Raw genomic sequence first — 25,203 nt, forward strand, 5'->3', positions numbered from 1 at the left:
ATTAGTATATAGACATCAAAGACCACATACTTTGTACTCTGGCTTTCTTTCTACATTTTTGGAAGACTATTATTAGGGACTGTTAGTTACTTACTCTGTTTCAGTGCATAAGCCTTTGTCTGTTGTTACATGCAGGTGCACTTCTCCCTTCCCAGTACTATTCAGATTAAAGCCCTCCTGATAAACTTTGTCATGCTGTGACCAAATACTATCTTTCCCGTCTCTGTTAAGTGCAGCCCACTGCTTGCAAACAGTCCATCTTCCAGGAAGTGTAGCCCATGGTCCCAGAATCCAAAACTCTCACAGTGGCACAACCTTCATAGCCAGGCATTCACCTGGAGTATTTTCTTTCCCTGTCTATTCATCTAGAAGGACTGAAGAGAAAACTATCTGGGCTCCAAAGTTCTTGACTTTCCTTCTCAAAGCTTCAAAATCTGACATGATTTCTTCAAAACTCCTTTAGCAGTGTCATTGTTCCCACATTTATAAGAAGGAGAGTCATGCCAGTGGGCTGTATGAGCCTTGGCAATCTTTCAGTTATATCACTATTTGGTCTTCTAAGGAGACAGCATACTTGATGAATCAACCAGTCTATGGGTCATTCGGGCATTCATGTGCTTCTATCCCACACAAGAGGGAGTCTCACACCACTAACACTCCTCTTCTTGTTTTTGTAAGCCTTGGTGTCATAGGGTTACCTTTTACCTCTTGTTCAGTGTTGCTCTAGATGTCCTGCAGTTCCTTCCACTACAGGCTACCCTCCAGTCACATCCTCAAGTAACTGAAAATGTTCAATAGTTCCACTTCTTCCATTGGTGCAGAACGTCTTCTAGTCCTTTTGCTTTTAACTGTCACTCAGTTTTATTCTCATTTTCCTTTCCATCAGGATTCTCTTCTTGCTCCTTAGTTTGCTGTTGCACTCCTAGTTTCTGTAATATTCTTATATGTTGCAGTTCCACCACACTGTCTACAAACTCTTCATCTTCTGTTGTTACCTTGAGGGTGACTATTCACTGCTCTAGTGCTTTTTCCTTTTCTTCTAACATGGCTGTTAGTTTGCACTGGTTGCATATATAGGGCATGTTTACCTCAGGCTGGAAAACCAACATTGCATGGATGTTGCAAGTCACCAGTACTGAGGAGTCTTTCTACTACCTTTTAAATTTTTATCCTGCTGGGCCTGTTGTATCAAGCAGTGGCACTGGCCACCAAGAGAACTTTTTAGCGCAGCTCACACTCCACTCTCTCTGGGGCTCAGAGTGGTCTTGTGCCACTGTTGCTGCTGCTTCTGGACCCCCTTTGTCTTTCCAGCCACCTTTCCAATCTCTCACTCCTCCACCAGCAGTGCTTTTCTGTTTGTTTTTGCTTGGCTCACACTCTCTGGTCTTCAATGGCTTGGGACCTGTTTTGGTGTTGGTGAATGCATAGCTCTAAAGCCCTATGCAGTTTAGGAACTGGGCATCCACTACTATATTTTCCAATATAAACAATATGTCACTTTTACATTTAGTAAGCAAAATAGTCAAGCAAAAATATAAAGCAGATTTCTTTGATTTAAGGCAGTGGAACATCTTCCTTTTCAAAATTTTCTGGAAAGCCCTTATCATTTCCAGGTATTTGAGGGACCACTTAGCCTCACATCGATCTTTTTGTGTGTTGAATTTATCTTCTAAGACACTTCTCTGGATGCCCCTTCCTCAGAGTTGAGATGGACAGTAACCAGAGAAAATGCCTTTCTGGTGCATGGATATTGCTAATTTGTATGAAAAGTGGTTTTCATTTTGACAGACCTAAGCATTTATTTTTTATTATACTTATGAATTCGTGCAGTATAAACTACTCTGAGCATTCAGACTAAATTGGCACAGAAATCAAATCAGTTAATGAATTTGAACCTCCTTTGTAGGTTATGTACAGAACAGCCAAGGAAAAGTTGGCCCCATGAGCTGCTTGCCATGCTCAAAGCTCTGCTCTGCTCACAAAGTCATAATCAGTAAAAACAGGCACGGTCTCTACTTACTAAGGGGTAAGACTGTAATGGGTGTGTTCTTTGGTCGTTTGCTCTCTCCATCAATAAATTCACCAGTTGTTGTCTTCAAACGCTCTGTCACTCGACAGTTGTATTTTCCACTGTCCTCCAGACGCAGTCGGTAGATTTTCAGGATATAGATACTGTCACTCTCTTTGGCTACTTTCAATTGCCCCAGAGCTTCCCGCTGGGCAAACTCATTATTAAGCACTGGCACAGCATTAGCCCCGAAGCTGGCAATCAGGGAACTGTTGAAGGCCCATGAGATGGAAAAATATCTCTTTGCAACATTCTGTACTTCCAGGATGCACCTGAACTCCACTGGTTCACCCACTGTATATGTCCGCTTCTCTGTTTCGAGCCGGACATTGATATCCATATCTAAAAGGTAAAAGAACATACACACATGCACCACATACAAAATGAAAACTGTATCACAGCACTGAACACATAGGAAAACCTAGTAAGAACTTGGACAAGTAGAACTTTAATACTCACTTTAGAGAGAGAGATTTGCATCTTCCCATCTTACTGAATTCTATCCATCTCTCCAAATGGTCCACCTCTACCTCATTTTATTATGTGCACAGCAGCACAGATAGAACTAGTGCTTGGTGCAACTTAATTTGGTACAATTGCTGATTCAGTATATAACAAGGTGAAATCCAGTAATAATGTTTATGATAGTTACAATGTGCCATTTTGGGAAATTATTCTACTTGGCTTACATATTTTGATTCAAAGACTGAACTGTGTACCAAATTAGCAACACAGTTTTAAAAGCCATATACTCTTATCCAGAAGCCTTGGCTTAGAACATGAGCGAAGTGTCCAGTATGATTTCACACCCTCAAAACATCAAAGAAACAGGGAAAAGTATTGTTTTAATTTTGTTTAAATAAGAAACCCTACCAGAACTAGATTGAGTGCTGACTGACAGGCCAAAAAAGGACATCATTCAAAAAAGAGCACAACATAGAACAACGACAACACAGGGTGAAACACTGCTTAGTAAGACACTAAAAAGGAGGCTGCTAGTTTGATTTTATATTAAGGAAAATATGGCATTAAATGATCAATACAAATATTTATCAGACAGAAAGACATTAAATAAATTCTTCATTTGTCCTTTTCTTCCCATAACCAGTGCACAAAAGTCAAGAAGGGCCACAGAAAAAAAATAACCCATCCACATATCCAATATACACAATGCATACCTTCTAAATATGTAGTAGTTCTTAATCTCATAAAAAGCCTGTGACCTGTACTTGTTTTATACATCTCACTCTAGACCATGTAATCTTGATTCGGTTTTTGAATATAAACTTATTCTACTCATCAAAGTGCATATTTACACTTTTGTCAGATTTTGTAGATTGCCAAATCACTTATTTTCATTGTATTTATTTCCTCTTCTCAAACACCAACCCAATGCAGAACTCTTGTCTTCTGCAGAACGCCAGACAACTATTCTAGTGCCAACACACCTTTATTTTTCAATGATGCAATACATGCCACTGCACACTAGTAGCCATTCCAGCAGACTGCTAAGGGAGAAGAAGCAGAGTGCAGGGCCATTCCACTAATCCTGCTGAAAGAATTACTTTCCCCATGTTATTCCATCCCCATTCCCTTTTTCTTGGGTGTTCTGTTGATTATAAGCCTGTGGGCAGGCACTGTCTTGTTTAATTGATTACATATAAGCTTCGCTGGGACCCTTTTGACTGAGATAAAATAATAAATAATAAATAAATGCCTAGTTTAAATATACCTGTAGGTTATACAGGTTATTTTTCCAGCTTTGAACATAGTTAACTAGCTTAAGAAAAGAATGACAGATTATAATGCATTTTATAGAGTAACCAGCATGTACCTGAAACATCTAGGTCATATCCAGCCAATGTATCATTAAATAAGTAAGCTCTTTTGGTGCATCAAAAATGTAAAGCCACATCTTTATTTTTGACACTAACAACCTGTAATAGCTCCACAAATGTTACTGAAAGACTTCTAACCAGATGGAAAAGTGACAGTAATGTACAAATGGAATGTTTCATTATGAATTCCTTTTCAAAAACAACATCAGAAATGAAATTAGAGTTCAGAAATTATGGCAGGCCCAATACAGAAAGAATAAGAACACAAGGAAAAGAATTAGAGGAAGTAAAACAAAAACAAGAATGCAATTGTGATATAAAGCAGTAAACCCAAGCATTTTATGTGCCTAAGAGCTGGGTACATAAAAATGTTTTGGGGCTATAATGCTGGATTAGGAAGACATCTGCTCCTCATGTTTGACAGAGAAGGAGAAATTAGGCTGCGTTCACACAACCCTACAAACAATGGTTTGATGGTTTGGAAATGAGCCCAGAACTTCCATGTTTCCTCCTTCCTTTATGTATGCTGATGGTTTTAAACTGCCCAGAAAGCTTCAGCTGTTGGGCGGTATAGAGGTTAAATAATAAACAAACAAACAAAGGCAAGGAGTGGGGACAAGATAGGAAAAACTGAAGAACAGGGATTGTGTAGAATGCTGAAAGAGTGCTTCTGATCCCTGAAATAACCTATGATAAAAATCATGTATGTATTGATTGCATCAGAATACCTCCCAGAGGGTATCCCATTAGAATACCCTCTGACTAAATGTGGATTTGCTACTCCTTTAATGTCTGTTAACTACCCTGGTATATTGCAGGTGGCTAAAAGTAAATAGTGGATGTTTTTCACCTTGGCTAAATATGCATAGCGGCAAAGCAGGGAATGTGATCCCATATCCCATAAGTAGAAAACCAGCAAGCAGGTGGCATGGTCCTTGTCCCCCTGCCCTACATCCAAAAGGAAGGAGAGAAAGTATTTTTCAGTAGAAGTGACTGTGTAAACCAGACTTCCCGAACCTGGATTCACAATTCCTGGGGAAATAATCACTCTCCAAGTACTTGAAGGCAGAAAGTAAAACCTTTTTTTTTCTCTACCCCACAAACACCTTGTAAATTAACCTTTTCCACAGATCCCATTGATGGGTACCCTCGATTAGCCAACTTTACCCTCTCCCCTGCACCCGAAGAATCAAAGGCACTAACCGGTTCCTTCCACGTAGACCATGGTGCCCTCTGAGCGCTTGTGGGTCATTGCATACCAAGAGCCATCAGGGTCCTGGATCCACTCAGCTGCCTCACAGTAAAACTCGCCCTCATCAGAAGACTGCAGGTTATAGATTGTAAGTTTGGACTGAGTTTCGCCTACTTTATCCAGGCGTATGTCACCGCTTGCATGCCTTTGGGTGTAATCACTTCCTGCATGCAATACAAAATCACGAGTGAGGGAGATCACCTCCACCGCTGGCTCATTGGCTTTCTGCCGGTACCAGGCAATGGAAATGTGGCTGTGCTGTGCAGTATTCTTGGATATTTCACACTTCAGCTCCAGAGAATCATGTTGTACTTTGTTTAGAGTTTGAGCTTCTGAGGTTACCCGCAAGGAGTCAGGAATAACTGCCGTGGAGAGATGAAAGAGAAAACAAGTGTGGTTAGGCTGTTATAGTTAAACTTTAGAGCAGAGCAAATAAAATTTAGACTTCAGAAGCGATGCAAATAATTTATACTTTTTTAGAACTATAGAGAGAAAGTATCTGGGGAAGCCCATTATTTTTACAGGTAGTAACAACATGCAACATCTTTAATAGGCAACCTCTCCAGTTATAGGTCTACAGTGGCCAAGGGATCTGAAGGCTTTTGGCCAAGGGGTCTGAAGACTGAAGTTGACATGGAATGAATGTATGATTAGTCTGTCTCAGAATAAAACTGCTACTTCTGTCAAGTCACTTTTTATCCTCAAATGAGGTTTCTCCAAAGTAGTTAACCAATATAGACTACTGCCTGCACCTAGGTGGTAACACTAGATTAGCCTGTATTCTATCCCAGACCTATCTTGCTCTCACTGGGACTGCTCAATTAAAAAAAACTACTACTGTCTCGTAAAAGATGTATTTTATGTCATTTAACTTTATTCTTTTTCATTCCAATCCTGACCTTATTTGTTCACACCTTCTGAAGGAATTCCTCCTAGGACTTTCTATTTTTGCATTTACACTGGCCTAGCTTGCTAGATTTGTTGTCATCAGTTTTTTTTTTATCTTTCCCCCAAAATCCACAATATCAAATTTCTCTTTTCTTTGCTTATGTCCTTTCATAAAAATAATGCCTATAAGCAAAATTAAGATGTTGTATGCATAGGAAAGCTATTTATTCCAAGTACAGAATTAAATGCATATTCTTGCAATTTAAGAAACTGGCTGTAGAAACAATATGTAAGCACCTTTCCAGGTGCTGAGGTTTGTTTGCAGGGACTTTGCAGCCCTCATACATAGGCCAGTTGACATTCTTCAGACAACACTTCTATTTTTTCTATATCCATTTTCCAGCATTCAAACAGATAAACTGACTGCTGGAAAATGATTGTTCCCTAGAAGTGTAGTGTTTAGGGATATAAGACAGATATTTTTGCTATATTGTTCCATAAACTTAATTTGTAACATAATGAGTATCTACAAATCGAACAGTTACAAAACAAAACTCTTCCCAGATACTTAAAGGATGAGAGCCTTCTTCTTCAGTCCCATTCAGAGCATGGAGCTGGTCTGGCCCGGCCCTTGACTTCCCTGCTGACTGTCACCATAATCTCTACACATTCAACAGAAAAGGTGGACACGACACGTTGTGTAGACAAAAAACCAGTACTTGTAAACAGTTACTTTGATGCAGCCAGCTGCAAACATGTAGAACCATTTACATTGCTGAAGGCACAAAGGTTGGAGCAGGACAGCAAACATGGTTCCTTAATTGCCACATGCAGAGGAATGCATGGAAAAACACTCAGGAAAAGCCCCGCCCTATCTACAGTTCTTTGGGTATGCTACATGTATATGAAGTTTCCAGCATCTCCATTTTACCATCCATCTCCTTCTTAAATTATAAGTAATATAAGGCACGCATGTGATTAGACTGTTATGTCTTTTCAAATACTCTCTGTAAATTATTTTGAAGTAAAATTTTTGGATGCATTTGAATATAACATTGAAACCACACTAAATGTGCTTTACATAATGTTTTTCATAATCAAAACAGTTCAGTCGGAAAAATACCTGAGAAATCTATCAGCAAATTAAATTAACATGATGTTAACTGTTCAATTCACTGTTTAATTTACTGATATACATCAAATAAACATGCTAAATCAAACCAGAACAGATTTGAAAAACTGGAAAAAAAAATAAAGAAATGGTGTATAAATCTTAGTAAATGAACTATATTTAGTATTTACACTATATTGCAGCCAATGGTATTTCACTATATTAGACAGTAAAAGTAATACTGGTTGGAAAATGCTACCCTTGGGAGTGTTCATAGCAGGGTGGTCACCTAAGAATTGCCAAAAAACAGGATACAGATTTGCATATGATTTTAATATATGTGTATATACAAATGTAGAAATATTATTATACTCCAAAAAGCAATGCAGTGCATCTTTTCATAGTGGGCAAGACTGTGACCAGGAAACCCATGTGCCACTACTTGGGCTGCTCTTCTGATGCTAACTGTTCATGGGGAACTTGAAGTTCCCTGGTTCTCTCCCATCTTATGCTTCAGGATCTTCAAATCATACTTGGAACTGGGCAGCCCTGCAAGTAGAAGACTTCCTCTTGACTTGTTTTCCTCCCTGAAAACATATGGCAACCTTTGTTTGCTGCATGCAGCAGCTCAAGTAGACAGTATTACTAGCTCTCTTTTGTGTGTGGAGCTGAGGCAGAGCGACACAGTGGTTTGCTAACTGAGTTCACGACTGGGTAAGTTTTTAAGTGGACACTTTCCAGCTTATAGGCAGGGCTAGTGTCATGGCCATCGTTCTACAATGCTCTCTAGCATCACTTTTAGGAGCATCACAGGGTCTTCCCTGCTTACCTATGCCATTTTAAACTAGTTCTGTTTTACATAAATGTTCTGCTTCTTTTTTCCACCCCCATTATCTTTCCATAATGTAGAGATAGATATAGTCGTGAATCTGGTTAACAAGCCCAAAACATTTAGAGGATAAGATATATTCTGGTCAGATGTTACATATTAATGTAATTAATAAAAAACAGCTTTATAGACATCAGAACAAAAATAGTTTACTTTCATTTAACAGAAAGCATCTCCTCTGAAGGGACATGCCAAACTAGAAAAAACTAACAAAGAACTCCTCAATGAAATAGGCATTAAAAAGTCTATACTAGGGAAAAAAGATAGTCATACAAATTTTGTGCATGCATCTCCTGTCTTTTTGTCCATGGAGCAGAATATAGAGTTCAATGATGCTCTAACTGCAAGGTACAGAACCAACAAATGATAAAGCAATGTGTGAGCCACATGCTCCTTCAACAAATCACATTTTGATCCAACTAAAATAGTGCCCAAAATTAACTGGGTAAAATATATTAATATTTAAACATTAAAAAAATGATGCAGAAAAACTACAGGATGACAAGAACCATCCTTGCATACTTGCACAAGAGAGAAGGGGGAGACTGTCCCTTGTAAGATAAAGTCTGCTGTGCAGTGTGTTTCTTTTAAAAATACTTCTCCCCTTTGGAACTATTATTCTCCTACGTAAAAATATGCAGATTAAAATCAGTTAAACAGGCTAACTCTCACACACAGTCCTAGTTCTTTAAAATATTTGAAACCTTATGAGGCTCTCCCGTACCATAATTTTTTCAGCACTGATACTAAAACCAAAATTACTTCTTCTTGGGGGAAGAAAGAAGTATAGTCAAGTTAAAGGCTGTGTTTGCATGTTATGCTTAGCACCCTGCCAATAAACTATGCAGGGTAGGATGCTCCTGGAATAACCCAAGTGTTCCTGATAGACTATCAGTCTTAGCACAGCTTGTTCTCCTCCTTTCTCCTCAGTCCTTCAGCCAGTAAATTGCAAACAGAAACCATCTTGTTTCCCTCTCCTTGCTCTGATTGCTATCCTCCTCCTCCTCCTCATTATTATGAAACACAAAATGCACAATTAAAGTTCTTTTTAGCATTAGAAAATTGTGCATTTGGGTTCATTGTTATCTTTCACAAGTGCACTGCTACAGCTGCTGGATAGGTATAATCTTTCCTGGTCAATTTCCTTGTATGTTTCAACTCTCAGAAGGAAGTAGTAAATTGAAACAGTGAAGGTAGAGGTGCAAAATATCTTCTGCTTAACTGACGTTTCTCAGTGCCATCAACCTTTTCAACACATCCCTGAAAATTCAGCTACTCCAGACTGTGGGAATATTAACTCCTTCCACCTTTCCCTGGGTCCCATTTCAAGTACTTACTGCTGTGCTTTCTATAGGTCCTGATCATTTTTAAAAACCCACAAATATATGCAAATTGAATGACTGGGAAGTTAATTGAGAGGAAATAAGAGTGTCTGCAGCAATGCTCTATTTCCCCTCTAGTTACCTTCCCAAAGAGGACATAATGCAGGTGGCAGGTTTTGTTACACTTGCTGAGAAGCTTTCCAGCCAATCTCCACAACCCATGATGAAACTGTTCTTTGAGACCTGGATGACATGATAACCCATTACAGCTTTTAAAACCTCTAGAACAAGTCATGGGCTGTCAGGGCGGATTATACCAAAAAATAAGGCTCCTGACAGGACATCATCTTCATCCTGATGTCAAGTCATCATGGTTAGTTACCCACAATGGATTGTCAGGTTGTACAAAGCTAATCAATACCATGGCCTTCCTAGACCATCTCCTTCATCCTCAAAGCATTTAGGTGCTCAAGTGCAGTGTACTGAAATCACAGAACACAGTTGATCATGAATAATTTCTGCTTTGTTAGTTAAATCCAAATACCACTCCAGCTTCTGTGCAACATGTTGTTTGGACCTTACAATGGTTTCGAATATCCATACCTATTGGGTTGAGCAGGTAATGATTGAGTATACTCACAGACAACTATAACTCCAAAGCATACCCTGAGGCCCAAGGACTAATTTTGTTTGTGGCTCTAAGAAATGCTTTTTTCTCTTTACAAATTCTCCACTGTTGTTATCCCTCCTGGGACACATATTCACTGTCTAAAGAACATCCCAAAACTCATTGGCCAAGACATTAGGAACGATAAAGGGTGTGTTAAGAAAGCTGTCTGTTAATGGGAAGTATTTAAATTGTAGTTTTCAATCATTTAACTTGCTGTTGATACCGCTACTTAGAATGACCAACCACAAAGCAAAGCAAAATGAGTAATGTTCTCCCAAGGGACATTTAAGATAGCCATACATTTACTGCAGAACCCCAGCCCTAGGGTTTGTGCATGCCAAGCATGACCTACTTCTGTTGTGCAGACTAGAGCATCTAAGAGCAGACCCCATATCATAACAATTCCTGTGATCCCTGAAAATACGTGTTCTGGAGGTCTTCTCACACACTTAAAATGAATAATCTTTTGTACTCATTTATTGTACAGAAAACATCATACAGTGTGTGAAAATATACTGCTATGCATACATTGAACAGAATGTATTTTTTTCAGTAGTTGCTTACTTTTGAGGGACAGGCCAAGTACATCCATTTCTCCTATTTGATTTTTTTTTTAAATGCAATGAGCAGAAATGCAGTGCTTTACCCATGATTATGCATTTAAGCATTCCAATTTAAAACCCATTATGAATAATTTCAAATGCAGGTTAGATTTCTTTTGTCCTGAAGCAATGGAACTCTCTTCCAACTTAAAGAAAAATATTAATCAAGTCTCACACAAAATCTGTACAAGACCATAGAGCATTATTTCACCGATCTCTTTACTGATATTATAGAGGAACACAAAAATAGCTTTGTAGAACAGAAGTGCATGTAGCTATACCCACCAAGAGACTCTTCCAGGCTTGATTACAGAAGTACCTTAAACACAGTGGTTTGGCTTTGAGTTTGTGATGGGATCACATGAGTAAATATATGTGAAACGTTAAGCTGGTATTAATGTTTGTTTGAATGGACTCGGTTTCTTGCTTAGTCTTGTGCATGTGCCAACAGTTACAAAAACTACCATTTTATAAAAAAAAGGAAGTATGATACTTTAGGTTGGATCTAATATCATCACTGAACGGATACAGTTGGAAAAACTGGACTTCTCAACTAGAAACTTCTTCTGATTTGGAGGGCATGCAAGGAGGGTGACTGCAGGACAGAGGAGAGGATGGGAAAGTCCTGATCTTCCAGTGGTACCCATTTTGTGGACTGAATAAATTACCCTTTAGTGTAATGACAGAGAACAATCCATATGAAAAGTTTATCCTAAAAATAAGTCAACTCAATGGAAGTCATTTCCTTAGAATAGGTGACATTCCTTCTAATAGCAAACGTAAGTGGCCAGTATCAGCACAATTGGAGCCACTGAGAAACAAGAGTAAAATATTAGTATGATCAGAGCAACTTGTTAAGTGGAGTATAAAAAGCCACAAGGAGAATAAAAGCCCAGTGAAGACTGCTAAGCAACAACTGGAAAAGAAAAAATTGGCAGCAGGTAGAAGAGTGGAATGCCTTGCTTGCAGGGAACAGCTGTTGAACAGAGCATTCCTAATGGGACTGAGGATAGACTGCACCATTGGGTTGCAGATTCCATTTTGTCATCTATGTTTGACTGCATTTAAGGAAGAACTGACTTTTAAAAAAAATCCTTCCTACTGATAATTCAGTTCTTTTCCCAGACTAATACATTTCTTACTGAATACTAATTTCATGTTATATAGATATGGGTCTACAGCTATAAAGATATGGGTGTACAGCTATATGCACAACAAGGAGGACCGAGGGAGCAGGGGATGTGTAGAAAATCTGCACACCAGTTGATGATCATTGCAAAACAAAGCACCATGGGACATCCCACTGAAATGAACAAGACAGGCATAGGTGAGACAACTCTGATGCATTTGAATGGGTTTGCACATGGAATGGGCTTCCACGGGAGGTGACTGAAGCCCCATCACTGAGGGTTTTTAAGGATAGGCTGGACATGCCCATGGTAGGCAAGTCATGAGAGGAGCTGGCTGGAGCCAGGGCTCAGACTAGATGGCCCGGGAGACCTATTCTGACTTGTTCTGTTTCCATGTTTCTATGTTTTTATTCCCAGTTGTTTGAGTGTGTGAAGGAAGGTCCTAAAGTCCTTCTTTGCCTAAGCAACAAACAAACCTTCCTTGGGAAAAGAAGCAGAAAAACAAGAAGAACATCTGCAAGCTGAGGCAGCAGAAAAGAACCCTGACTGAAGGGAAAATGAGGAAACTTGCTGGAACAGGGTGACAGACACAGAAGACCTAGAAAATACTCTGCACCCATGGAAGCAGTGGAGCTCTCGAATTGCTTCAAGTTACCTGAGAAAGGGAAGTGTGAGAAATGCACTGTGAAAGAACTACATGACACACTGGGTAACTCTGAAAAAGAGACAAAAGGTCAATCAAGCAAGAAAAGTGATAGCAAAGTTTGCAATAAAAGGAGAAGAGTGCTAGTTATGGAAGATTCCCTCTTGTGTAAGTTGGAAAAATATGTATGTTGTGATGACCCAGAGAATCGCCAAGTATGCTGTCTCCCTGGCGCCAAGGTTAAAGATATAACCAGCAAGTTTACGCAACTCATACAATTGGCAAATACCCCTTCTTTCTCTTCCATGTGGGAACTAATGACACTGCCATGAGAAGTAACATCAGACTTTGAAGCACTAGGGAGGAATATAAAAAACACTGGGCCCTGATAGTCTTCTCCTCAATCCTACCAGTACGTAGAAGAGGAAGTGCTAGAGAAAGAAAAATCTTTCAGGTGAATGACTGGCTACAATGGTGGTGCAATAAAGAGAGAGTTGGATTCTGGGACCATGAGCTAACCTTTGTGGAAGATGGACTATTGGCAAATGATGGGCTACACCTACCAAAGAACAGGAAGCAGATGTTTGGTCACTACATGAAAAACTTCATCAAGAAAGCTTTAAATTAGAACCTATAGGAGAAAGAGATGTGCAGCATAGAACACCATCATCTGGCAAAGACTTATATAGTTCAACAGAGAAAAAACCTCAAGCAGGGCCCAACATCAGTCTCCCAAAAAGCCTATGAAGAAAACCAGGGCACAGTGAGAATGAACTCTGATGTCTCTACACCAATGCCCAGAGTATGGGAAACAAACAATATGAACTTGAGCAAATAGTACATGAGGGCAATTATGATCTTATAGGAACAACTGAAACTTGGTGTGATGGCTCACATGATTGGAACTCTATCTGCATCTTTCTTAAATCTTGGTGCCTAGAACAAGGAAACATAATCAAATTTGCAGCTGATACAAAATTGGGTGGAACAGCAAGCACCCTAGAAGACAGAATGAAGATCCAGGGCAATCTTGATAAACTTGAACACTGGGCTCAAAACAACAGAATGAGGTTCAATAAGGACAAGTGCCAAGTCCTCCACCAAGGAAAAAGAAACCAAATGCATCAATACAAGATGGGGAATATATGGCTCAACTGAACAGAAAAAGAAAAAAGTCTCAGAGTATTTGTAGATGATAGGCTAACCATGAGCCAACAATGCAATGCAGCAGCCAAAAGGGCAAATGCTATTTTGGGATGCATTAACAGAAGTATTACTTCCAAATCACAAGAAGCAGTAGTTCCCCTATACTTCTCCCTAGACAGACCTCATCTGGAATACAGCATTTATTTCTGGGCACCAAGATTTAAGAAAGATGCAAAAAAAATTAGAAAGGGTCCAGGGAAGCACAACAAAAATGATCCAGGGTTTCGAAACATTGTCCTATTAGGAGAAACTAAAGGAAATGGGCATGTTCAGCCTTGAGAAGAGAAGACTGAGGGGGGACATTATATCCCTCTATAAGTACCTCAAAGGCTGTCAACAAAGAGGGAGGTCAAGATCTCTTCTTGCTGATACCAGAGTGTAGGACATGGAATAATCAGTTCAAGTTGTGACAACCCAGATTCAGGCTGGACATCAGGAATAGTTTCCACTCTGTCTGAGCAATACAACACTGGAACCAGCTGCCTAGAGAGATGGTGAGACATTCATAAACAAACTGGACAGCCATATGAATAGAATGCAACAGCAGGGAGTTGGACCAGATGGCCTTCATGGCTCCTTCCAACTTTACTATTCTAAGATTCTTTAAAGAACAGCAGAGATTTAAAGTCTTCTTTAACCAGGAGCTTCAAAAGAGCTAAACCAGGCAGCACTTTAGCACTTGGCATATTCAGGAAAGCTGAAAATATAGATGCTGCTGCTATTTTCAGTCTGAAAGATGGATTAGTAGTTTTGGATTAGTAGACAAGGGAAGGGGTGGGACATGCTGTTCTATTAAAACAGACTCCATACTAAGGATCTTTGACAACTTATGGAATATTAAAAGTTAGCTCTAAGTGGAGTCAAGGTAGGAAGGACTGAAATTAAAATGATTTAACACAAAGTTGCAAGACTGTAAGGATAAGGAAATAATACAACTAGGAAAAATGATTTGTTCAGTATAGTTAACCAGTTTATACTTTTCTAGAAAAGTATTTTAAACAGGACCAAACCAAAAAAAAAAAAAAAAAGGTATCTGAATGGAGTTTTGGAACTCATCCCCAATCAACAGTTGTATAAGCCAAGGTAAAGAAAATCAATAAATGTCTTTTTTGCCAAGCTTACAGAAAAAATGCACACTGATTATTGTGCCTTGCTAGACTACGGATTAAATTTGAAGACCCTTGCCAGAGTTTTAAAACTGCCTAAAAGATATCTAAAAGTGGACAGGGAGTTGTCATATTCACAGGGAAGCAAGAGCTCCTTAAGCTTTTTTAAACCTTCTGCCATAGAACAGATTAAAGGAATTACCAAAAGAGCCACTGGACATTAGGAAAGAGCTGCTTGTTAAGAGTAATTAACACATATTCTCATTAACCTTACATTCTTGGCACCTCACTAATACGATTGTTCATTCTGTATTTCAGCTGAAAGAATATACACCTATGCATTTTTTCAACATATAAATGACTAATCAATTTTTATAGTACACAATTAAGCATGCCTACAGAGTCAGTGAGAATTTAAACCACGGAGGTGTGATGGAGGAGAAATAATTAGTGTATGTTGCTTTAGCTCAGTTTGTTCTTCCACTGAAAAATACTTTCTTAAAAAAAAAACTTTGGTAATCCTGTAATTATGCTATATATAATTCCCAATGGAGAGTTCCCTTCTCTCCTGAAATGTTTACTGTTGGGGGTTTCTTCTGAAAACATACAGGAACTGTGGTTCTATAAGGAGACTCAGATCCCTAACAGACATTTCTTAGGATTCTCCAAAACAATTAAATTAAGTCTCTTAGTGCTCTTAAAGAAACCACACATACATACACACACCCCTATATTCTAGAGCAGGGGTCCTCAAACTTTTTCAACAGGGGGCCAGTTGAAAGGTGCCGGCAGTGGGCGCAGGCTGGTGAAGAGGTGGGTAGGCGCGCATGGCGAAGCAAGGTGGGGGTGGGTGCGTGCAGCGAGGCAGAGGCTCACTTGCTCGGAGACCATTTTCTCCGAGTGAATCCAAAATGATCTCTGTACAAGAAAGCCGCTGCCTCGCCGTGTGTGCGGCGTGTCCAAAACCTCTGAGGCAGGTCAGATAATTGGGCATGGCAGGCCGAATCTGGCCTGTGGGCCATAGTTTGAGGACCCATGCTCTAGAGAATTGAAATTAGGTTGATGGAGCAAACTAATACTGTACATGAACAATGCATAAGTTTCATGGCGTGCTTTAAAAGTTAATAGCGAAAAATGGTTCTGATCTTTATGAAGCAAATATTTTCAGTTTCCACTTTGAGTTTCTGTACGGTGCTCTACCGGTGAGTAAGACAATACTGCAGAGTGGTGCAAAATTCTAGCCTGATGAATCCTGAAAAATTAAATTAACTGTAGGAGGTCCATTGATTTAATCCAGATCTGTGTCAACAGCATATTAAGAGGGGGTTGTGCAGCTGAATTTTCAAGAGCAAAAGAAGCACATAGTCGAACTTTTCGCTTTCCTGTGACTAACTTCTTTGCAATCCATCACTCAAACCCTTTATGCCCACCGTCAGACTCTGATACTGAGGGTGGAAAATGCTTAGGATTACTGGAGGCATGGTGGCAAGTCAAAGGAGGATGGGAGGGCTGAGCAACTTCATTCTTGCTTTTTTTTTTTTTTTTTTGTCTTTAGATAAGAATACAAATACACACATCTTGCTTTATACATGGCTCCTGCAGAGCTAGGTTTAACCAAACAGGCTGCCTCTGCTTTGAGAAGACATAGCACCTCAAGGACTCCTATATAAAGCACTACTTTATACATACTCAGTAGAATAAGTCACTTCTTACATTCTTAGAAATGCTATGGAAATTAAAATGATGTAACAGAGCTAACAAGTGAAACAAGTTTAAGAATCAGGTCTCCTCCCTCCACCCTTTTGATAACATTTTGACAAGATCTTTCTTTAGCTTTTAAGACTAAGCTCACATTAAAGGTGACTAAGTACTTTGTAAGATTAAAAAAATGTCAACCACAAAAAATATGCCCTTTTAAAGAAAGCCATAAAATGTTCCATTACTTTAATTTTTCAAATTACCGAACAGATTTTTATAGCACAAATATTTAATATACATCTTAAGAGCAAGATGATGCAATTTGTAGATCTTAGCAACAAGTTTAGTTCCACCACTCCATCTCCATCCCAATGTCTTTATTGACTATGCTACAGATCATGTTTTGCAAGCTGAGTACACTTTGCAGTTTATTGCAACTTTTGTTTGCCCTTGCATGCAACAACAAGATTTTATTTGTTTTATTTATTTACTAAATTTTATCCTACTTCATTAGCTGAGAAGGCTGCCTGAGAGGGAGAGGGAGAGGGAGTGGGAGAGGGAGAGAGAAAGAGAGAGAGATTCTACTGCTGGGGGTTACAGGTAGGGTTCAGCAAAACCCTTCTGGAATCCTTCCCTCTAGCATTTGCAGACAAACTCTCATACTTGGTCCAGTCCTGCAAATAGAGAAGAGCCAGGAAGAAGTCCACAGATGCTCACAGACCTCCAGTTGCACAACCAGGACCTTCCTTGTCAGGTGCACCCACCCAAAGAGTGGCTGCGGGAGACAGAGGAGGGTGCTGTGAGCAGTCATGTCAGGCGCTCTTCTAGGTAACCAACCTTCTTCCCTGCTTGGTGCAGCTGGCAGAGTCAGAAGGGTGCTGCTTGCACAGCTCATGAGATTTTATTCCTGCCAAGGGCCATGTGAATGCTGGGAAAACAGGAATGTGAACTCAGGGCCACTGCAAAGCAGTTAAGAGTCCAGGGAGCAAAGCCCATGGCATTCCATAGATTCCCTAGCTGCAGGCTGGTAAGTCGTCTGATTACAAGTGTCCCTGTTTGTTCTTTACTGATTGTGTCAAATGATTAAGTTGAAAGGCAGATGGGCAATTTACAGAATATTCGTTTTCAAACAGGGAATCAGGTCAACTGTCTGACTCAAGGCCTTAGCTCCCTCTCACATGATGTTTCAATCCACTAGTAATGCATCATACCTGATCCACAAACTCATTTAAGCCAATTAAGCTAACTGCATTCAGTATTTACAAGACTGCATTATAATCTGATCCTGCTAACAACAGTATCTCAAAACTGGAATACAGCAGGTGCTGAGACTGGGCCTTCAATGGTAAAAAAGCCTTGCTGGAGGAAGCTTAGGGCACCAGTAGCAGAAGCATATGAATAATATGGAAAACTTGTATCAGTATTCACTGCAAGACAGTGAAGATGTATAGTAAGTGCTTAATTGAGAAGTCAAGACCAAAAACAAAGCAGTAAACACCATAACTAATGGGGGCAGTTAGTTTGGCATTAACACTATTGGCAATAAGTAATGATTACTGTCATAAGATTTGCAATTCCTTTACAGAATTGTTGAAGGTGAATATAAACCTTTCTCAGGAAGATTCCAAGAAAGGAGAAAGCCTTGGCTATTGGGCAGCATAAAATGAAACAAATAAATAAATGAAGGAGCATGGTCTCAGCAAAGGGCCACTTTATCCTTTAATCTATCCCCCTTGTTTAAAAGAAAAATTTACAGTTAACATTTACACCCTCTACAGTATCAATAAACAGCAGGCATCTACCTAAGCTATGCTGTAAACTAGTAACACCTTCTCTGGAACTGGGACAATTAACTCTGATGAGGATACTTACAGATCACAGTGGCAAACTGTCAAGAGCCCAAGGGCACCAGCTAAGTTTATTTAATGAGAAAATAAATGCAGACAATTCAAGTTCTGGCTTTTATCCCAATACCAACCTTGCTATACAAATAGAAATGTCCCAACTTGGAAATAATAAATAGGAAGGCAAATCCTTACAATTCATTTGTAACAAGACGAATAACAGAGATATGTTGGTAGTGCATGGACAGTCATTTTTTTCTTGTCTAGTAGATTTTTATTTCTCCAGCTCACCCTGAGACACTTTAAGATTTAATTTAATCTGTGAAGCCTATCCCTTTAGCAATATACTTGGGCCCAAGTTTTCCTATATTTGCTGATAAACAGTTTTTCACACCATTTCTCTGAATTCCAGGCAACTTCAGACCACCTGAGGGGGCGGGGATCAAAACCTGTGATTTCCAAAAGTGTTACTTCATCCTAAGCAGGGTCACCTAGACTTCTGTAACGCGCTTTACGTGGGGCTTCCCCTGAAGACAGTCCGAACACTTCAATTGGTGCAAAATAGAGCTGCCAGGTTGCTGACGGGGACGGGGCGTTATGCTCACATGACTCCAGTCCTCCGTCAGCTTCACTGGCTTCCCATTGAAGCCTGGGCCCAATTCAAGGTGTTGATTATGACCTATCAAGCCCTAAACGGCTTGGGTCCTGGCTACCTGAACGAGCACTTACGTCCGTATATGCCCGACCGCCCTTTGAGATCTGCGGGAGAGTCCCTTCTCCGGGAAACCTCCATGAAAGAAATTAGAAGAGTAAGTACTCGGAGGAGGGCTTTCTCTGCAGTGGCACCCAACCTATGGAATTCACTCCCCAAAGAGGTCCGCCTGGCACCGTCGTTACTGGTCTTTCGGTGCCAGGTAAAGACCTTTTTATTTAAACATCATTTTAATTGTTAAAACATATGATCTGGCCAGGGCAACTTCTTCTTCCTTCTCTTTCTCCTCCTATATTTTTATTTACTTAATTTATACTGCTAATTTTAATCTTATATTTGTAAATCAATGTATTTTTTGTATTTTTGTATTTAATGGTAATTTATTATGTGCTATTGTATTTCAATGTATTTTATTGTGTTGTAAGCCGCCCCGAGGTTTCGGCAAGGGGCGGCATAGAAATGTTATAATAATAACAACAACAACAACAACAACAATAACTAAACTTTGACTGCATGCATGCACACATATTATCTGTTTGATCATTTAACTAATTAAATTTGCATGTGACAACTCTGAAATAAAAAGATTATCTTTTAAGAGAAAGATCAAGTTCATCCAGGCATTATCTAAAAATAACAAGGTATCAGTTTCTAAAGGGGATAAAAAGAAGGAGGCACTCTCTCAAGATGGTTGTTTTCTATCCGCAGTTTTTATGGATACACGTCCTATTGCTAAACAGTTCTCTTGGAGGACTGGCCTTTGCCAGGAAGCCTACAGTCGCTCTGGAAGGGCAGGAAAGGGTCTCTTCAAAAACAAGGAGGGCTTCATGAAAACAGAATTCTTTTCTTTCACTCAGTTACTCATCTGTACCATATGTATACACATACAACTTGTTGCTTGTTTAATCAGGCCTTCTGCAAATTGAGCACAGGATTTTTAAGTCAATCAATCAAACCAACACATTAATTAAATAATGCAGCTCAGTTCAGAAAAAAGAAATTTCCTCTTCCCTTGCTCATATTTTGGGTGCAACAAGTGTCTGCTGTTTGACTATTCTATTGGTCGCAACACTTTAATTCTTAATTGAAGAAACTGCAAGGAAAAATTAATACATGGCATGATAATGTAAGATTAAAGATGCAGCAGAACTGCAAATGTGGCATTGATGACAGATAGTAATAAGCAAAATGACAAATCAACTAGCACTACTGCCTACCTTACCAGTTTATGAATGTGTCAAAGAAGAGAAGAAGCTGGTGGGGAAATTATGCCAAGTACACTAGGGAAAATGCAGAAGAAGTACATGTTTAAATGCAACATAGCTGCAGAAAGGGCAAATGCTATTTTGGGATGCATTAACAGAAGTATTACTTCCAAATCACAAGTAGTAGTAGTCCCCCTAAACTCCTCAGTAGTAAAACCTCATCTAGAATAATATGTCCAGTTCTGGACATCAAGATTTAAGTAAGATGCAGAAAAAATAGAAAGGGCACAGAGGAGGGCAACAAAAGTGATCAATGGTTTGGAAACACTGCCCTATGAGGAGAGACTGAAAGACCTGGGCATGTTCAGCCTTGAGAAAAGAAGACTGAGGGGAGGGGGGAGAGCCATGATATCCCTCTATAAGTACCTCAAAGGCTGTCACAAAGAGGAAGGTCAAGATCTCTTCTTGCTGATGCCAGAGTGTAGGACACAGAATAATCAATTCAGGTTGTGACAACCCAGATTCAGAGTAGATATCAGGAAAAGTTTTCTCACTCTCAGAGCCATATGACAGTGGATCCAGTTGCCTAGAGAGATGGTGGGCTCTCCCACACTAGAGACTTTCAAAACAAAACTGGACAGTCATCTGAGTGGGATGGTGTTCCTGCACTGAGCAGGGGGTTGGACCTGATAGCCTTCATGGCCACTTTCAACTCTACTATTCTATGATTCTATGTAAGCTTGTTAAATATTTTAGTTCTGCTATAATTCTGTTTAAACCAATATTTTATTGCAACATGTAATGGTGTGAATGTATGCTTTCCCAATTAATTTTCTGTCCTCAAATTGATGCCCATTTGCTAATTTTGGCAGCTCAATTTTCCCCCTACATTGATTATAGTATTTATCATTCTCCTCAGTGAGTAACTGTGGAACATTATTTCATTAATTTTATTATTAGTACCACAGCAACTGTGAATCAAAATTATAATCAAGTAGGGTCATGGAAGAGAGAGCGATAAAACAATTTAGAAGGCTTGAGTGCAGATGTAAAACTCTCAGAAAAAGCAAAAGAAACATGGGATGTGCCTACAATTGAGTATATGTTGAAGCAGTCAGGGCAGCAAAGAAACAATACCTCCACTGCTTGTATTCAATCCTCTCTTTGCCACCCAGCAGAGCTATTCAAGGTTGTCCAGGGCTTATTATACTCTGACCCCAGAAACACTTTAGAAGCATCTTTGGCCCACTGTAATGTACTTGGTGGCCACTTCCAGGAAATAATCTGTTTCATCGGCAGGGGCTTTGACTCTACAGTACAACAATTGAACCAATGGAGCTATCTAGAGCACAGTCTAGTCCAATTTTATTGGATGAGTTTCACTTGGTACAGCTCAAGGATGTGGATAAGATGCTTAAACAGATTTGTGCAACCATCCTTACCACTCTTGGCTTACAAAAGCCAGCAAGGAAGGGATTACCAGTTGGGTCAGGTATACCATGGAGCTATATGAGCTTTATAATAAAGAGGGTACTTAGGAACAATCATGTCAACTGCCCAACAGCTGTCATTTCTGTATCCCACACAGCAACCAGGGCTTCCAAAGGAGTGCTAACCATGTCAGCTGGAAAAATTCCCAGAGTCCTTTGGGAACCACCTGGATCCATTAGCCTCTGCTAAGGAACCATTTTAATAGGTTCCCCTCCCTTGTAGAGGGGAAAGGCCACTGTTCACAATAGAAGCTGGTGACAATGGCAAGGAGAAGGTAGTCTCATGGGGGGGGGGGTAGGGCACTGTCGGTAGTTACCCAAGGGCCCTTCTCAGGACAAAATGAGTAAAAAGCTCTGCCACAAGATGGCTGCTAAAAGCCTCACGCTGTAAGAACAGCTTTAGACTTATGATGGCATTCCTGACCTGATCAGGAACCCATGTTACAGGCTTCCCATGTATACCTTAAAGATGCTAATGCTTGACTATCAGGTATGGTGTTAAATATGGTAATTATTTACCTTTTCTGAAGGTTCTTTCTATATTATATTGTCCTAACCCCCATCCAAGCCTTTTGTTTTATTCTCATGTACTGTAGCAAATGGCCTCCATGATCCTCCACCTGATTCCCCACCTTTCTTCCAAACTATGTATGTAACTGATAGGCTATAAAAGTAGCTTGTATAGACTCCAACTTGGTAGTCTCTTTGGAGGCGTCTTACACGCCAGATGTATTTACTGTATGTTTGAATAAAATGTAAATGTTCTTTTGATTGTACAGTCCAAGCAGTCTTTCTTTCCCTCCCCACTATTCTTGTTGACCTTACAAACCTAGATCCAGCACAGGGTTGGAGAGCAGAAAGAGGTAAAAAAGGGCCTATATTTTTCATTCATTTAGTGGCATTTTTACAGGCATAAAACAAAAAGATCCTGTGGGTAAGACACACATGTGCAAAAAGTCTTACTTCCTTTCCATGCAATAGATTCCAAAATAGTGAACTGCAATTATCATCACCAGCCCCACCTGAAACATTAAAATATGTAATAAAGCATAAAGTTACCCCATATCAAATTAAAACAAAATTATGCAGCAGCTAAATATGGACTGCTTGGAAATAAAAAATATCTTAGCCTGGCACAAAAAGGACTGTAATGTATGAGTCAGGTGCAGCTCTTCAGAAAAAGCATTCAATGGCTGGGATGCCACTTCCAATTCCCTTTGTCATAAAATAGTAGTCTTCTGGTAAGGAAGCAAATCTTTAAAAGGTATGTCAAAATAATTCCAGCTTCCCTGCATTCCCCTTCTCAACTTGGCACTTGCCTGCAGTCTGCTTTTTTGCCCGGGATGATAGATAACACAGCCTTAACACCTGCAATCTGTTCTCCCCTTCTGCTGCTGGCTACCTGATGCTTGACACCTACCTGCTGCCCTCAAGATCTCAGTCAGGAGTCAGACCAGGATGTGTGCCAGACATTAGCTTGCTTAATGGGTGTTGTTCCCATACCCACTCAATCACTCTTGATTAGTGATGACTGACTGGGGCAGAGTAAGTCATATTGTGACCACTTGCCCCAAAGAGTCAGTCAAGAGAACAAGAAGCCCAAACAAAAAACACACTGTCAGTTTTTAGATTAATAAAGAAACCTGATCAATTATTTCATTAGAGAAACCAGAAAATGCCAGACTTTAAAGGTACAATATTATCAAATAACTTAGGAAGCTTAATTAAAACACATAGGAAGTATGCAACACTTCCAATTAACATCTTACTATTTACGTATGAAACAGACAGCTCAAAAACAACTAGCTTTACAGGAAGGTCATCAAATGATGCTTCTGTGGAGCATGTTCTAAATAACTCTTGCATTCATAATTTCCATAACAACAACAAATGTATTAACCCTTAGCATTTATATAGTGCTTCACATACATTATGTTGTAAATGTCACAGCAATTTTGCACAGTAGGTCAAGGTTACTATCCCTGCAAGTAACTATCGGATGGAATATGGTTGACTAAGGCCATCTAGTGACTTCCTGCCTTAATTTCAACTCTGGCTGAGAATCTGGACTCTGGTACTTTCTCTTTCAAAGTTTAGTTTTTCCAGTTGCTATGCAAGCTAAATCCCTTTAGGACTCACCCTGACCAAAATGAAGTTTTAGGGCTTATGAAACTTTGCACATATTCCTGCCTTGTTATCCTTGGTTTTTCCTTCCCACTTTCCAATGATGGCTGTTGACTTTGGGGGGCTGCTTTCTTTAAATTGCCCTCCTCCACACAAACCATCACATTAGGTGAATGTATATATTACATGCACAATACTTTTGTGAACAGAGAAATCTTTATCTTTTGGTCTTCCCTACAGAAATAGCACACAAAAATATCCCCATTCCCATCTTAAACCAACAGCAGCAGCAGCCACCGCTGCCTACAGTGTGTATAGGGGAAGGAGTTAGCATTTGGCCAAATGCCTTCATTTAAGAAGCACAGCTTCCCACTGCAGAAGACATTATTTTCAAGCTGTTTTAAAATCTTTTATGTCCAAATACTGAACACAGCAGAATAAATGTGATCAATCTAAGGTCACATGCAGCAGACTAAGTACTGTCTGAAAATCAAAGATGTATTTGCACATACTAACAGCACCCATTATAAGTCACACCAGTTTAAAAGGCAGAGATCAATGAAGCAAAGGAATATGAAAGTTTTCTTTCCAGAAAAGAAAAAAAAATCAGCACAACCAAGGTATTCTGTCAACTTACTTGTATGATTTTGTTATTAACACATATTACATGTTGTATTTTTCACAAGTTATTTGTTTTAAACTCATGGTGTCTAACTTCAAATGTTATGTACTATATAATGTGTATAAACATATAAATTGTCAAAGTTGCACACCTGGAAAGCATACATTACAATTACAAAGAAATTAAGAAATCACTGGGTATAGACTGTATACACCTGAGCATTCTTAACTCAAATATATAACGGTTGATGAAAAGAAGAGACATGAGCAAAAGGGGGAAGATTAGCCATACATCTTGGGGGTGGATGATAGGAAACAGACAAATCGGAAATAGAATGAATGTAATCTATGAGGGAGGGTGGAATAAGTGCAAATGGAGCAATGGAGAACAACTGAGAAGGTGAGATGAGATAGGTGAGTGTGCATACACACATGTGTGTGCTTGGAGTAGGAGGATGTGGGAGACAGGAAAGCAGAGGTTGCAAAAGAGGTTGGCTGGAAGCAGGAAAATTAGTAAATTGAGAATAAAGTGAACAGGAATTGATGAATCTGGAGGATATATTCTTCCTATTTGAAGAAACAATTTTCTTTAATTCTAGAGAAATGAATTTAGAGGCAATTTGAGGAAATCAGTTTGCCTTCTGTGAAACAGATTTCCTGTGAGAAACCATGAGTAAAAAAGAATGGTTCTGTGTTTTCCTTTGTACTCAGGTTTTGGGGCAAGTTACTTAAAGTAACAAAAACAAAAACCCCAATTTGCCTTCAATAAATACCAAACTACCTT

The 25,203-nt window shown here is 39.5% G+C and overlaps 1 protein-coding gene across 1 annotated transcript in view; it reads right to left on the reverse strand.

Annotated features, from left to right (window-relative positions):
- IGSF3 (immunoglobulin superfamily member 3) overlaps positions 1-25,203 on the reverse strand; it is a 128,249-nt gene that overhangs the window by 46,586 nt on the left and 56,460 nt on the right. Inside the window, exons 4-5 of the mRNA XM_044442501.1 lie at positions 5,110-5,520; positions 2,021-2,410 (exon numbers count right to left, since the gene is read on the reverse strand). Coding sequence (XP_044298436.1) covers positions 2,021-2,410; positions 5,110-5,520 — 801 coding nt within the window. The remainder of the gene's footprint in view (positions 1-2,020; positions 2,411-5,109; positions 5,521-25,203) is intronic.

This window comes from Varanus komodoensis, unplaced genomic scaffold (genome assembly GCF_004798865.1).
Source record: "Varanus komodoensis strain SLA01 unplaced genomic scaffold, ASM479886v1 scaffold4, whole genome shotgun sequence".
NCBI classification, from domain to species: domain Eukaryota; kingdom Metazoa; phylum Chordata; class Lepidosauria; order Squamata; family Varanidae; genus Varanus; species Varanus komodoensis.